This window comes from Microcaecilia unicolor, chromosome 11, assembly GCF_901765095.1.
Source record: "Microcaecilia unicolor chromosome 11, aMicUni1.1, whole genome shotgun sequence".
Lineage (NCBI taxonomy): Eukaryota > Metazoa > Chordata > Amphibia > Gymnophiona > Siphonopidae > Microcaecilia > Microcaecilia unicolor.
Window position 1 is genome coordinate 6,838,698 of NC_044041.1, and position 17,301 is coordinate 6,855,998.

General features: G+C 45.5%; 1 protein-coding gene across 1 annotated transcript in view; it reads right to left on the reverse strand.

Moving 5' to 3' along the window:
* Nucleotides 1-17,301, reverse strand: part of FBXW8 (F-box and WD repeat domain containing 8) — a 331,216-nt gene that overhangs the window by 196,579 nt on the left and 117,336 nt on the right. The window contains exon 4 of the mRNA XM_030219095.1: nt 7,992-8,080. Coding sequence (XP_030074955.1) covers nt 7,992-8,080 — 89 coding nt within the window. The remainder of the gene's footprint in view (nt 1-7,991; nt 8,081-17,301) is intronic.

Here is a 17,301-nt window from a genome sequence, read left to right on the forward strand (position 1 = left end):
AGCAACTGTGCACATACCAGTTTATGTTTAAGAAAAAAATAAAAGATCATATGTCTTTAAAGACATCCCTTGGAGAGATGCAACTGTAGAAAGGCTGGTGTGTATACAAAATTGATTGGGAATGAGGTAACCGCAGACACCGCTGTCTCAAATGAAAAGGAATTCAAGGTCTGACCCAGAAAACAAGCATCGTAACTGTGTGATAAAAGTTTAATGATAAACAGAAAATGTTCCACACACAGCCAAGGCTCAATTAGCTAATCTTTGGCCGTAAATGTATGGAGCTCTCAGAATGTGGAGATGTTAGGAGCCTGCTATGACACAGCTCAGGTTGCACCAAATCAATATTTCAGATTCTGCCATCAATCTCAGAGGTCAGATGTGGAGAAGCAGCTCCTATCTGTGATAAAGTGATAGTCCATATTTAACTGGACTTTTTCCAAACTATTTGAGACCGCCGATATGTGTGTATAGTATAATCAAGTAACCCTATATACTTTGACTGAAAAAAATAATAGTTAAGCTCGGCAGCCAGGCAAAAAACGAGTGAGTGGTGAAGAGGGGAAGAGAGGGTAGAAGGATTCCCTACTTTATAGAATTTATAGCTAGTTACAATATTTGTAAATAGTAATTGTGGCTAACATCAACTAAAAAACAGGTACTATTGTTTCAAATAATAAACAGGATAATTTTGAAAGCCATTTCTGTACACAAAACAGGATAATTTTGAAAGCCATTTCTGTACACAAAACAGTAATCTATGCACAGAAATGGCTTGTTGTAAAACTTCTCAGATTTTATACATAATGCTGTTATTCCATGCATATTCTTATCAATGATGAACAGAGAATTCCAGGAGGCAGAGTGGGTTGGGATAAGATTTACAAAAGTACACTAACTTTTTAAGAAAAATGTGTGCGCAATAAATAGCAGGTATAAATGTACTCACCTACTTTGAACATCTGTACGTATCAGCTGCAGAATTTAGGAAGGCTGTTACAAAATTACTGAATACCTGATTATCACAGACATTTGTATAAGTTTTGGCTCTTCTTTATTAACTGATTAATGTATCATAATTTTTAAAATTACTTATTGGAAGTTACATTTTTACACTGCCACAGACATTTGTATACGTTTTGGCTCTTTTTTTATGAACTGATTTATTTATCATAGTTTAAAAAATTACTTATCGGAAGCAACATTTTTACACTATCAGCTAACAAAGCAACTGGTAAAACGCAATTATATCAGATTGGAAAGCTATGTTTAGCAATGAAATGACTTAAAATTATTGAACTTTGCTTAGGATAAATTAAAACAATTATCTTGATTCACACTTTGAAAAATAGCAAGGTTGTTTCAGAGGCGTAGCCAGACCTAAGATTTTGGGTGGGCCACTGGGGAAACTAGGTGGGCATATGTAATCGCCACATCCCATCTCCCCCAACTCAAACCTTTAAATACCTGAGCTGGCGGGGATCCCCAAGCCCCCACCAGCTGGAAACCTCCTTGAATGTGATCAAGACTTTCTTCAACACAGTTTCACAGTCAGCAGCAGCTCTTCATAGGCACCCAGTGCATGCTCAGTTTTCCTGCACATGCATGAAAACCAAGCATGCACTGAGTGCCAGTGTTGAGCAGCAAAAGAGAACTGTCGCTAGCTATAAAGCACACCAGCATTAAATACAAACCTTTTTTTTTTTAATGTCCTGGGCACTGCAGAGCCCATCCCCACCCGAAACCTACCTACATTAAATATAAAGGTTTTTTTTTTTTTTAATGTTAACCTGGACACCTGAGACCATCCCCGCCCAATAACCCACCAACATTTAAAAAATATATACAACCTAAGCCCTCCCCCACCCAGAAACCCACCAACATTAAAATTTATTGTTGGTGAATTTATGGAAGGGGGTGGGCTCAGGTATATTTAATAATTAAATATACCTTTTTCTCCCCTAGGCAATGAAGAGCCCACTCCCACCCAGAAGCCCACCACCAGCATTACACTCACTGTACATGTAAAAAGATTTATTTTATTTTATTTTTGTTACATTTGTGCCCCGCGCTTTCCCACTCATGGCAGGCTCAATGCGGCTTTTACCTGGGCAGCTGGGCTTGAGTTTCTCTAATTTGTGTGCAGGTGGTGGCAAATGCAGACTCAGAGAGCACTGCAGCCTGTGCTCTGCGTGCTGGCTCCTGTGCTTGCCTTGATGAGGCTGTGGGCCATGGGATACTGCTGAGGCCTGGCTGGTTGGGGGGCTTAACTTAAGGCTGATCCAGTAAAGGCCCAGTAACATCTTCTCTAGCCCTGCTTGCAGTGCACAGTGAAGGAAACCGGCAGCCGAGCCACAGCATTGGAGGCAGATTTTTCTGTGCGTGCCGCAGGAGCACGGGGGGGAGGAGGGGAGTAAGGCAAGGCAGGAGCCCCGAAATAGCGAGACTGACGGGACTCGACAGTGAAAGCAGCAAAACACAGCACTGTTGCAGCAGCAGCACGGCACTAGGGCACCTGACTTCCGGACACGGACTAAAAACAATGAAGCAGGTTACCACATTACCGCAGGTAAGAGGACGAGACTATCTGGAGAGCTGCTGATTTCCTGACGGTACCTAACTGCATATGGCTGAGGCAGCTGCAGCAAAACTGAAAGGCTGTGCATTCCACTGCAACCTAACCGGCACCTAAAAGACCAGCACCAATTGGAGTGAGCATGGCAAAGTGGGTGGGCCTGGGCCCACCCATAGCTACGCCCCTGGGTTGTTTAGAGATTACATTGGAACAGTTTTTATATTCATACTATTTAACCTTCTAGGGACATTTACAAAATTGCTGAGTCAGGGTCACCCAGTAGTTCAACAGTAAATGCAGTACACAGCGCTATGAGGGTGCACGGTTCAATACTCAAAATCAAATTTTTTGCATCCTGGGTTGGCTGAAGCTGCTGTGGTGGCTGTCTATTCACTGTGCATACCTTCCAGCCTTAGAACTGTTGCTATAATGACAAGACTAGGAATAATGAGAGGGAAGGCCTATTAAAATAGGGAAAAGAGCTCCAAGCAGTTGGAAATGATAATTCAATGCATCAGAATCCTAGCACTGATTCCGAATGAGCTGGAAGAAAAATGAAGAAAGCATAATTCAAAAATAAAGTGATGAAAACTATAAAGTTAACATAAGAACGTAAGTGTTGACATACTGGGACAGACTGATGGTCCAACAAGCCCAGTATCCTGTTTCCAAAAGTGGCCAATCCAGGTCACAAGTACCTGGCAAGATCCCAAAACAGTAATTTAGATATATTTTATTAGAAAAATTGAGTCAGAATGCAAGGATATAAATTCAATCTAAACAATTGTAAGGAATAACACAATATAAAGCAAACAGCAGCAAAACAGATATAATTAGCATCCTTGAAGGACAACGAATTATAGCCAGTTTAACAACATATAACCCACAACAGATGGGGAGGAAGGCTTGGACTCTTATAGCCTCCCCCCCCATCCCAACCCATAATATCCCTGGTACCCACCCATCTCCAGCCCCCTCCCTCCCAACAGGGAACCCTAGAGGACTATGACCATATGAGAATACAACCTCCATAAGATATCATTAAGAAGGCACAAGATGTAGCTTGTTCAAAACTAAACTCCGAACTATTGGATTACGAGACTGGACATATGTACTACTACTACTTAACATTTCTAGAGCGCTACTAGGGTTACGCAGCGCTGTACAGTTTAACAAAGAAGGACTGTCCCTGCTCGAAGGAGCTTACAATCTAAAGGACGAAATGTCAAGTTGGGGCAGTCAAGATTTCCTGAATAGAGGTGTAGTGGTTAGGTGCCGTAGACCAGATCTCAAAAAAAGAGTTTAGATCGTTTATAAGTAAGATGGGCTTCTCTAGCCTATGCAACTTATTTTGCCATTGCTGAAAGATACATTTCTTCCCCAATTTAGGACCTCTGCCCCAAACACCTATATCACCCTCACAATGAACAATCTAAGGGCGAGACGAGAATTCAATAAAAGATAAGCAGCTATTCCTTCCCAGGAGGTGGTAATTTGAGGGCCGGGCCAAAAGACGTGAAAACAAGATGCCGTTCTCTGAATTACACTTTGACAAGCTGGGAAGGATATATATATAGCTTTAAAAAGCCCGCTGAGGGGAAAAATATGCTCGGTGGGTGACCCAAAATTGACACTCACGATAGCACTACGAACAGCCAAAGGAATATTTTCCACCAACCTAGGAAAATTGAGCAGCCCCAAAGGGCTAGCCTCTTCCTGCTCCCACACTTGCTGTAGAAGACTATAATCTCTAGTAGGGTCTAGGGACTGAAAAGCCTTATGCAGTCCAGAAATAGTCACCTGTTCCTCAGAAACTACTACTACTACTTAACATTTCTAAAGCGCTACTAGAGTTATGCAGCACTGTACAATTTAACATGGAAGGACAGTCCCTGCTCAAGGAGCTTACAATCTAGAAGACAGGTGTACAATCTAAAGACAATCTAAACAATCTAAAGACAAGTGTAGAGTCCGTCTGATAGGGCATACTATATTTCACGAAAGGTTAGGTGCCGAAAGCAGCCTTGAAGAGGTGAGTTTTAAGCAGAGATTTGAAGATGGGTAGGGAGGGGGCTTGGCATAGGGGTTACGGGCGGGAACATAGGGGGAGATGAGGGTAGAGAGGTAGTGAGGAGCCGCAGACCGGGTGCATTTGTAGGTAAGGAGGAGAATCTTGAATTGTATGCGGTATCTGATCGGAAGCCAGTGAAGTGACTTGAGGAGAGGGCTGATATGAGTATATCGGTTCTGGCGGAATATAAGACGTGCGGCAGCGTTCTGAACGGATTGAAGGGGGAATAGATGGCTAAGTGGGAGGCCGGTGAGGAACAAGTTGCAGTAGTCAAGGCGAGAGGTAATGAGAGCGTGGACGAGAGTTCGTGTGGTATGCTCAGATAGGAAAGGGCGAATTTTGCTGATGTTGAAGAGGAAGAAGCGACAGGTCTTGGCAGTCTGGAAACTCTGGAGAAAAAAGCAAGAAACTTATCACCAAGTCGCACAGTGACCGGTAACAAAATCTAAAGACAGGACATAATGGGACAGCTTACAGTAAGCAAAAAAACTCCCACCATATGCCTTCAATTGAGGAGGAAGGGCATCAAAGGACTGTAATCCCTCCTCTGGTGTCAAAAAATGCTCGGTAAGATAGAAACCCTCCTTCTCCTATGTACAAAACACTCCATTCTCCTGCCCTGGGACAAAGCTATCATTACCACACACAGTCAATAAGAAGGTACAAGTAGCATTGCCTCCCCACATCCTAGCAAAATCCATCCAAAGCTCCTTGAGAGGTTTCAAGAGGGAACTTTGTCTAACCACCCTAGGTAGGAGCCTGTATGGTGCATGAAGAAAATAATTAAGATGCCAGGGCCGAAACAAAGATGCTTCTGTGTCCCCAGGTGTATAATAATGAATGCCCAACAGCCAATCCTTCAAATGTCGAGCCAGACAGGCCTAATTGTATCTTCTCAGATCTGGTAGGCCCGATCCCCCATTTTCCAATTGCCAAAAGACAACCGTAGTTTAGGTCCCCCCCACCAAACAAAATGTTCCAATATGACCACGCAACTTCCTCAAGTCTCTCTTAAGCAGTCTGATGGGGAGAACTTGCAAAATGTACGACCATTTAGGGAAAATTGTCATCCAGTATAAACAAATAAGACCACTCAAAGAAAGGGGAAACTGTTCATAAAGTTTAAAAAGATTACAATCTCCCCATCATACTGAACCAAAGACCCATCACTCCCCTCCATTTTCAAATTTTTTGTAGGGCCGACTCATTGCCTAGGCATCCTGGCCAAGAGCTTCCCATTTTTGTTCCCATGCTCATATAACTGGAATTTAAAATATTGGATTGATTTTTTTTTCGCATTGAAGTCACAGCACCTCTCGCCTCCGTGTGAAAGCGCTGCAGGTAGCAATGAGTAGAAGGAATGAATGACAATTCACCAGTACACAAAGGGAAGAAAGTAGCAGTATTTTCAGAAGAGGAGAGAAGTCATTTCAAATACTTAGATCAGCAAATGAGGAAAAACAAGTGGCAAATGGAGAAGTACAGTCGAAAATACAAAATATTACTCCAAGAACTATTCATTGATCAAATTTGGACATATGAACGGTTAAGGAGAGATGATTCATAGTTGCAATCGAAAGCAGCTCCTGTCGCCTTGAAGGGCAGACTGGATGGACCATGCAGGTCTTTATCTCCTCTTACAATTTGACATGTCAAGTGCCTTTGATATGGTTGACCACTGAATCCTATTACACATTCTTGAATATTTTGGAATCGGAGGCAATGTCCTAAACTGGTTCAAGGGGTTCTTAACCTCACACTCATATCAGGTCACATCAAATTCAACTACGTCTGCTGCATGGACACCTCAGTATGGAGTACCACAGGGATCCCCCCTCTTGCCAACTATTTTCAACCTAATGATGATCCCCTTGGCAAAACTTCTATCAAACCACAACCATAACCCATACATATATGCCGATGATGTAACGATATATATTCCTTTCAAACAAGACATTAATGAAATCTCCAACGAAATCAACCAAAGTCTACACATCATGAACACCTGGGCAGATGCATTCCGATTGAAACTGAATGCAGAAAAAACTCAATGCCTCATACTTACCTCCCAATACAACACGAATAAATTTACCGCTATTAACACACCTAGACTAAATCTGCCAATCTCATAAACTTTAAAAATCCTTGGAGTCACTATAGACCGCCACCTAACACTTGAGACTCACGCGAACAACACAACCAAAAAGATGTTCTACTCCATGTGGAAACTGAAAAGAATAAGATCATTCTTTCCAAGATCTGTCTTCCGCGGCTTAGTGCAATCACTCGTACTTAGTCATCTGGACTACTGCAACTCACTATTCGCAGGCTGCAAAGAACAAATAGAGAGGAAACTTCAAACAGCCCAAAATACAGCAGCCAGACTCATCTTCGGAAAACCAAAATACGAAAGTGCAAAACCCTTACGTGAGAAACTACACTGGCTCCCACTCAAGGAACGTATCACTTTTAAAGTATGCACCTTAGTCCACAAAATCATTCACGGTGAAGCCCCTGCATACATGTCTGATTTAATAGACCTACCACCCAGAAACGCTAAAAGATCATCCCGAACTTTCCTCAATCTCCACTTCCCTAAGTGCAAAGGCATAAAATACAAAGTACTGCACGCATCAACCTTCTCTTATATGAGCACGCAATTCTGGAATATACTACCACGCAACCTGAAAACGATCCACGAACTAACCGACTTCCGCAAACTATTGAAAATTCACCTATTTGAGAAAACTTATTGCAAGGATCAAAACACATGATGTCTCTACACACTAATAGAAATGCATCAATACACTCTCTTCTGAGTTCTCTTCCCCCGTATCTTCACCACACTTAAAACTCTACCCACAGATAAAATTGTTATACCCTAATGTTCTCTTACTATTGTTTTATCGCCCTATCAATTCCCCATTGTTACATTCCTTTGTTATACTCCATTGTTCTATTCCCAAATGATAGTTTGACTTTGTCTTCCCCATAACTCTTCACTATGTAACCCATAATTGTACTGCAACGAATTGTATTTCCATCATTCACAATGTATTGTAAGCCACACTGAGCCCGCAAATAGGTGGGAAAATGTAGGATACAAATGTAATAAATAAATAAATAAATAAATCTGCCGTCATTTACTGTGTTACTGTGTAAGCAAACAGTAAATGAAGATCAAAAGCAGTTACTTTACATGGGCACATTTCCATACTATGTATATATACTAAAAGTTAATTATATTAAGAACACCTGCATATATACTCTACAGCTAACTAGCTGAATGGCCTGCTGTAGCCAAAATATTCATGATATAAATGTTTGTTATGCCACATTACTTACCCAGCAATAACAACTCCATCAAAAGAATGAACATCACAGAGAACTTTGCCCAGTTCATACTGCAACTGGCTCACAGCACCAATACGGTTCTGAAAAATCATAAAGAGATGTTAAATTACTGAGACTACTCTGTACTGTATGTAGGTACATCTATGTTTGCAGCATTCTGTGTTTACCCAAGGGAAAATTAGGTTCTTACCATGATAATTTTCTTTCCTTTAGTCATAGCAGATGCAGCCATTACAGATGGGTTGTGTCCATCAACCAGCAGAGGGAGATAGAGAGCACACTTTTTTCAATGCCTCATACCAGCTTGCTCCACTGCCTCTCTTCAGTATTTGAAGCTTCCAAAGCAGTATGGCAAACCGCAATGGGAATAACATGAGCTTTCCTCACAGCGAACAATGGCCCTACAACAAAGGGCATTAACTCAGAATGGAGGGAATGAAACATCCTCCCGGAGGGCATAAACTCATCCTCCACTGAGACATAACTGGAGGGAATAAACTCATCCTCCCAGAGGGAATAAACTCATCCTCCCAGAGGGAATAAACTCATCCTCCAAAACATGAAACTGGAGGGAATTAAGTCATCCTCCTTTAATTTAACAAGAATCCTCAAGACTGTTTTATGACTTTCTCCCAAGGATGGAATCTCCAGGAAACACGAACAGAACCTGAAATAGATTTACAGCAGATAGCATCAGACAGGGAGGGATCGTGGCTGCATCTGCTATGACTAAAGGAAAGAAATTATCACGGTAAGAACCTAATTTTCCCTTCCTTGTCATCAAGCAGATGCAGCCATTACAGATGGGATGTATCAAAGCAATCCCTAGATAGGGTGGGAACAAGACACACTACTCGCCAGCACTTGCGCTCCAAAATGTGCGTCCCTCCTGGCAGCCACATCCAGCCTGTAATGTAGGGCAAAAGAGCTTAGAAGCCCATGTTGCTGCACTACAAATCTCTTGAAGAGAGAGTGCTCCAGTTTCAGCCCAAGAAGAGGAAATTCCTCTAGTGGAATGCGCCTTAAAGGCATCAGGCGGAGGCCGGCCGGCAAGCAAATAAGCTGAAAAGATAGATTCTTTAAGCCAGCGGGCAATAGTGGCTTTAGACCCTGGAGACCCTCTGCGAGGACCTGATAGCAAAACAAACAGATGATCAGAGGTCCTGAAAGAGTTAGTAACTCGCAGATACTGCAGCAGAGTCCTGCGAACGTCCAACAGGTGCAATTGCCCAAAAGATTCTGGAAACTCCTCCTCGACAAAGGAGGGCAAGAAAATAGGTTGGTTTAGGTGAAACGCTGACACCACCTTAGGCAAGAAGGAAGGCCCAGTCCAAACCGTGACCCCGGACTCTGAAAAGTGCAGAAAAGGGTCTCTACAGGACAGCGCCTGGAGCTCTGACACCCGTCTTGCTGAAGTAATGGCCACGAACAAGACGGCCTTCAGTGTCAAATCTTTCTCTGAAGCACGCCGAAGCGGTTCAAAGGGAGTACCCTGAAGGGCCTTCAGCACTAGCCCCAGGTTCCAAGCTGGACAAGGTGCACGCACGGGAGGACAGAGCCGAAGCACCCCTCTAAGAAACCGTGCCACATCTGGATGAGCAGCTAAAGACACGCCTTCAACCTTGCCACGCAGGGAGGCCAATGCTGCCACTTGCACCCACAGGGAATTATAGGCCAAGCCTTTTTGTACACCATCCTGCAAAAAGTCCAGAATCGGCGAGACAGGAGCCCGCAGGGGTGTGATCTCTCTGGAAGCACACCAGGCTTCAAACTGGCGCCAAATCCTGGCATAAGCCACGGAAGTGGAATGCTTGCGGGCTTGCAGGAGAGTTGTAATTACTTTATTGGAATAGCCTCTGCCTCTCAATTGCGCCCTCTCACTCGCCAGGCTATAAGACCAAATTGGCCGGCGTCCTCCATGGTCACCGGACCCTGTGACAACAGGTTGGGAACCAGAGGTAACTGAAGGGGATCCTCCACAAGCATCTGTCGGAGGTCCGCATACCAAGGCCTCCTGGGCCAATCTGGGGCCATGAGAACCACTTCTCCTGGATGCAGCCGAATCCGCAGGAGCACTCGCCCTATCAAGGGCCACGGAGGGAACACATACAGTAGGCCTGGAGGCCAGGGTTGAGCCAAGGCATCCAACCCTGCTGCGCGAGGATCTCTCCGTCTGCTGAAGAAGCACGGGACTTTGGCATTGGAGCTTGTCGCCATTAGATCCATCACGGGCTTGCCCCACTTGGCACATATCTGCAGGAACACTTTGTCTGCAAGTTCCCACTCCGCTGGATCGATCTGATGCCTGCTTAGATAATCGGCTTGCACGTTGCTCTCACCTGCAATGTGAGCTGCCGACAGAAACTGTAGATGCAGCTCGGCCCAGTGGCAAATTTGTTCGGCCTGCGCGGCTAGAGCTCTGCACTGAGTGCTGCCTTGTCGATTTATGTAAGCCACTGCTGTCGTGTTGTCCGACATCACTCTGACAGCCAATCCTTCCAGGGTCACTTGAAAGGCCAGAAGCGCCTGAAACACTGCTTTCAACTCTAGGCGGTTGATGGACCACTCCGACTCCTCGGGTGTCCATAGACCCTGGGCAAGCTTCCCCTTGCAATGTGCGCCCCAGCCTTTCAGACTGGCATCTGTCACCACTAGGCACCAATCGGGGAGCACCAGCGGCATTCCTCACCGCAGCATGCTGTCAGAGAGCCACCACTCCATGCTGAGTCGGGCCACAGGGAGCCAAGAGAGTCTGCATTGGTAATCCTGAGATACTGGAGACCATCTTTGGAGTAGAGCATACTGTAGAGGTCTCAGGTGCGCTCTCGCCCAGGGCACCAGTTCCATGGTGGCCGTCATCGATCCAAGCAGCTGGACAATGTCCCAAGCTCGCGGGCGGGGCATCCTCAGGAGCAGACGGACCTGATTCTGAAGCTTGCACCGCCTTGCTCGGGTAGGTACACATACCCCGAGGCTGTGTCGAACCTGGCCCCCAAATATTCTAGAGACTGCGAGGAGGTCAGGTGACTTTTGGCCAAATTGACGACCCAGCCCAGAGATTGAAGTACTGAAACCACTCTGGCTGTTACATGCTGACTCTCTGCAGCAGAGTTTGCTCGAATGAGCCAGTCGTCCAGGTACGGATGAACCCGAATACCCTCTCACCTTAGAAAGGCAGCTACTACCACCATAAACTTCGAAAAGGTGTGGGGAGCTGTGGCGAGGCCAAAAGGCAAGGCCCGGAACTGGGAATGCTTTCCCATCACCGCAAACCTCAGAAACGTCTGGTGCGGGGCCAATTGTAATGTGCAATGAAGCTTCTTTCAGGTCCAGAGACGTGAGAAACTCTCCTGGCTGTACCGCCGCAATGACGGAGCGCAGGGTTTCCATGTGAAAATGCCGCACTCTCAGGGACTTGTTTAATTCTTTTAAGTCCAGAATAGGGCGAAAAGACCCTCCTTTTCGCGCCACCACAAAGTAGATGGAGTGGCGGCCGCAGCCCTGTTCGGCGGAAGGTACCGGGGACACGGCCCCTATCTGAATCAGACCTTGTAAAGTCTCCTCTACCGCCGCCCATTTAGCGGCAGAACCGCATCGGGACTCCACAAACACGTCTCTTACAGGGGCGACAAATTCTATTCTGTAACCGTCTCTGATCAGCTCCAAGACCCACTGATCTGAGGAAATGTTGGCCCAATCCTCGGCAAAGAGGGAAAGACGTCCTCCGATGACAGGACTTGAGGAGAGGGCCAGCGCACCATCATTCAGAGGGTCGCCCCTGAACTCCAGGCCTTGAGCCAGTGGCTGTGGAACGTTTGTCCGAGCGAAAGGAGTTCCTCTGCTGAAAATCGGCACGAGAAGTGAACCCAGCAGAATGCCCCGGGTGGTACCTTCGAGCTTCATGGAAGCGAGGTCTGTAAGAGGAGTGGACCGCCGCACCCTTAGAGGAAGGCCGAGGCCTATCTTCAGGCAAGCGCTGGGGTTTAGCCTCACCCAGGCCCTTCATAATTTTCTCCAACTCCTCACCAAACAGGAGAAGGCCTTAAAAGGGCAACTTCACCAACCTTTGCTTAGGAGGCCATGTCCGCCGCCCAATGCCGTAGCCAAAGAAGACGGCGAGCCGCCACTGCTACTGCCATGTGTTTAGCCGAAGCTCTGACAATATCATAAAGGGCGTCCAGCAAGAAAGGACAAGGCCGACTCCATCCGCGGAGCCACATCTGAAAAGGGCTCTGCTCCATCACCGGCTGTTCCACTGCCTGTTGCAACCAAGCCAGGCAGGCTCTAGCAGCATAACAACTGCACTGCAATTTCAAATGGACCGTTTAAGTGCTGATTCCAGTCTACGGTCTTGAATATCCTTCAGGGCAACACCTCCTTCAACCGGGAGGGTAGTTCTCTTCGTCACAGCTGTGACTAGGGCATCCACTTTAGGCATAGCAAAGCGAGCCATATGCTCCTCACTCAGAGGGTATTAATTGCCCCATAGCCCTGGAAACTTTCAAAGGTCCCTCGGGGTCAGCCCATTGAGCCGAAATAAGCTCTTGGATGGAGTCATGCAAAGGAAAGGCTCGAGCAGGCTTTTTGGTACTAGCCATCCTAGGATTCACAGAGGAGGCTGTGCCACTGGCAGGGTCCTCAATAGAGAGAGCCTGCAGGGCATCAGAAATAAGCGCTGGCAGCTCATAACGGTGGAAAATCCTCACCGCGGAGGGATCGTCCTGATCCTGAGTCACTTCTGCACCAGACTCTGGCTCCTCAGACCATGAAGGCCTGCCAAAGTCCTCCGAATCCTCGCAGCCCGACCACGGGGGGGGGGGGGGGGGGGGGGGGGGGGGGGGGAGGGAAAGGAGGTGCAGCACTCGCTGAAGGGGAATGAGCCCTTCTGCGTTTCATATTCTGCCAATTATCAGGGAATAACGCCTCAGAGGGCATATCCAGGCTAGAATCCACCGGGGGTGGGGGGGCATTAGAAGAGGCCCGTGCCGGGCTTTGTGGGAGAGCTCTTTTAAGCATGTATGCTTTATGCATTAATAAGACAAAATCAGGGGAGAAAAACTCACCCTGGGCACCCGGATCTCTGCTGGGGCTAGTAGCTTCCATATCAGCCTCACTCCGAGGCCTCCCCCCGGGCTCAGGATTCTCCGTTTCAGCGGAGGTTCGCGCCATGTGGTAAATTCAAAATGGCGCCCGCTGCCAGCTCAGAGCGCGAAGAATCGTCGCTCACCAAGCTCAGGCCGGCTCTAACGTCTGTACAGCACGATTTACAGAGCCCCGCTGATGATCTTTGCTTGCCACACTTGGAACAGCGCTTTACTGTCTCCGCAGCCATCGCCGAAAACGGCGGTAAAATTCAAAATGGTGGTTCGCGACAAAATAGCCCCCAATCGCGGGCCCACCCCGGAGGAGTCAGAAAACACTCTTACCTCACTGGACCGAGTATCACAGCTCCGGTCCCACAGAAAAGGCAAGGAAAAAACCTCTGTTTTTTTTTTTTTTTTTTAACGCTGTAAGGAAAGCAGAGGTAAATAGAACTCCGGAGCTCAGGTGAGTGGGAAAGGCAGGGAAGGGCGAACCTATGTGCCTGCATCCACTGTTGGTGGAGAAGGACAGGGAAAGCTAAGCAATGTGTCCACATCCATGGAGTATGGGTAAGGCAGGGAAAGGGCGAACCTATGTGCCTTTAAAGTGAAGCTGCTATAGCCTCCAACACCCCTGCTAACAACTGGCAAAAACACAGGAGCAACCTCCAGGCAAATTTTAGATGGAGCTCGAAGAAGCTGCAGCCACTCTGCTAGGGGAGATAGAGAATACTGAAGAGAGGCAGTGGAGCAAGCTGGTATGAAGCACTGAAAAAAGTGTGCTCTCTATCTCCCTCTGCTGGTTGATGGACACAACCCATCTGTAATGGCTGCATCTGCTTGATGACAAGGAAACACTCTTTTCATGGAGTATGTTTTCTCTAACTTCTATAGAGGGGCATTTTCAATATGATGTTCAAATGGAAATAAAAGGTTTATGGCTACTAAAATGATCAGTGATCTTTTCATAAAGGGTACGAGGACAGTCAAAGATCTCAATATGTATTCTTTGGAAGAAAGGCGGGGAGGGGAGATACGATAGACACATTTAAATACATACATAGCATAAATGCATAGGAGGCGTGTTCATTTCAATTGAAAAGAAGCTCTGGAATGAGGGGACACAGTATGAAGGTGAAAGGGGATAGATTCAGAAGTAACCTGAGAAAATACTTCTTCATGGAAAAGGTGGTGAATTCACAGGAACAGCCTCACAGTGGAAGTGGTGGAGACGAAAACAGTATCTGAATTCAAGAAAGCTTGGGACAGGTGTACAGGATCTCTAAGGGAGTGATAGGGTGAGTAGATGAAATGGATGAGCAGACTGGATATGCCATACGGTCTTCACCTGCCTACATTTTCTATGTTTTTATGCCTAAAAACACAAGTCCATAACGGAAGAAAGAACTAAATGTTTTCAGATATTCGAAAATAAAGAGGGAAAAAAAAGATTTAGAAAGAGGTACAAAAACTTAGATTGTGACTTATTTTTCTTTCAACTTTTGCAATTCCCCTTTTTATTTATGTTAATACATGGTTTTTGTGGTATTTTAGTCTCTTTTATGATTGGATGTCTTTTTAAAGTATATTTTTTTCTTTTTTTAAGTTTTTTCAAATGTTGTGGGTCTTGGTGAAGATCTGAATAAAGTATTTCTGGACACCCTTGATCCTTTTTTGGTCTCCTCCTCTGTTGAGTACACTGTGTGAAACATACTTTTCAAACAGGTAGGTTTTCAAAGCTTTTTGAAACGTTTTATAAAGAGGAATTATGCAATGTCTTATATATCGCTCCCGCAAAGAGGGAAATATCAGATCAAGGTAATTTCCTACAAATCTTCTGACCCGTTAAGGAATACAATCCGGCTCATCAAGTACTCTGGAGCAGCTCCATATAATATTGAATGAATAAAGGTACAAAGTTTAAAAATCCTTCATGCCTCAACTAGTAATCAGTTAATTCAACAAACAGTGGGGGTTGGGGGTAACCCTATCACATTTTGTTATAGAAAAAAAAAACCAACCTAGCAGTCACATTCTGTATTGTCTGTAACCTTTTCCTAATTATGCTATTGCAGTCTACATATAAAACACTGCAATAATCTATTTGGAATAGAATCAAGGATTTGTCACGGCTGTGCCCATATTTTGTGCTCTCCTTCCTCTCGCCACCTGGTGGCAGACCTGGTGGCTGCAATGGACTGTCTGGTTATTGTCACCCGTTCCAGATTTCAGCTCAGTCCGGTCCAGATCTTCCGGGCTGCCAGACATGCTTGCTTTGGTTGAACCTACACAGCACCCGTAGTTGCCTGGTGATTGTTGTAGCTGAGCTTCAGCTGCTGCTGGGCTTATTAGCCAGTTGGAAACTTTCTGCCTTTGCATCGCCTAAGGCCCGTCGGTTTGTCGGTGTGCTGTGTGCACGTCTGCCTAAAACTGATTCTTGCATAAGATTCTCGTCTACACAAGTAATGCCACACTGGGAAAAGACCAAAGGTCCATCGAGCCCAGCATCCTGTCCACGACAGCGGCCAATCCAGGCCAAGGGCACCTGGCGAGCTTCCCAAACGTACAAACGTAATATACATGTTATTCCTGGAATTGTGGATTTCTCCCAAATCCATTTAGTAGTGGTTTATGGACTTGCCCTTTAGGAAACCGTCTAACCCCTTTTTAAACTCTGCTAAGCTAACTGCCTTCACCACGTTCTCCGGCAACGAATTCCAGAGTTTAATTATGCGTTGGGTGAAGAAACATTTCCTCCTATTTGTTTTAAATTTACTACACTGTAGTTTCATCGCATGCCCCCTAGTCCTAGTATTTTTTGGAAAGCGTGAACAGACGCTTCACATCCACCTGTTCCACTCACTCAATATTTTATATACCTCTATCATGTCTCCCCCCCCTCAGACGTCTCTTCTCCAAGCTGAAAAGCCCTAGCCTCCTTAGCCTTTCCTCATAGGGAAATCGTCCCATCCCTGCTATCATTTTAGTTGCCCTTTGCTGCACCTTTTCCAATTCTACTATATATATCTTTCTTAAGAAGCGGCGAACAGAATTGAACACAGTACTCAAGGTGCGGTCGCCCCATGGAGCGATACAACGGCATTATAACATCCTCACACCTGTTTTCCATACCTTTCCTAATAATACCCAACATTCTATTCGCTTTCCTAGCCGCAGCAGCACACCGAGCAGAAGGTTTCAGTGTAGTATCGACGACAACACCCAGATCCCTTTCTTGGTCCGTAACTCCTAACCATGGAACCTTGCATGACGTAGTTATAATTCGGAGTTCTTTTTTCCCCACATGCATCACCTTGCACTTTGCTCACATTAAACGTCATCTGCCATTGCCTTTAGCCGGCCCAGTCTCCAGTCTCGTAAGGGTCCTTCTGTAATTTTTCACAATCCTGTCGTGAGTTAACGACTTTGGATAACTTTGTGTCATCAGCAAATTTAATTACCTTGCTAGTTACGCCCATCACTAAATCATTTATAAATATATTAAAAAGCAGCGGTCCTAGCACAGACCCCTGAGGAACCCCACTAACTACCCTTCTCCATTGTGAATACTGCCCATTTAACCTCACTCTCTGCTTCCTATCCTTCAACCAGTTTTTAATCCACAATAGGACATTTCCTCCTATCCCATGACCCTCCAATTTCCTCTGTAGCCTTTCAGAAGGTACCTTGTCAAACGCCTTTTGAAAATCCAGATACACAATATCAACCGGCTCCCCTTTGTCCACGTTTGTTTACTCCTTCAAAGAATTGATCAGGCAAGATTTCCCCACACAAAACCCGTGCTGACTTGGTCTCAGTAATCCATGACCTCGGATGTGCTCTGTAATTTTCTTTTTGATAATAGTCTCTACCATTTTCCCCGGCACCGACGTCAGAATCACCGGTCAATAATTTCCCGGATCGCCCCTGGAACCTTTTTTAAAAAATCGGTGTTACATTAGCCACCCTCCAATCTTCTGGTACTACGCTCGATTTTAAGGATAAATTACATATCACTAACAGTAGCTCCGCAAGCTCATTTTTCAGTTCTAGCAGTACTCTAGAATGAATACCATCCAGTCCAGGAGATTTGCTACTCTTCAGTTTGCTGAACTGCCCCATTACGTCCTCCAGGTTTACCGTGAAGTCAGTAAGTTTCTCCAACTCGTCCACTTGAAATACCATTTCCGACACCGGTATCCCACCCAAATCTTCCTCGG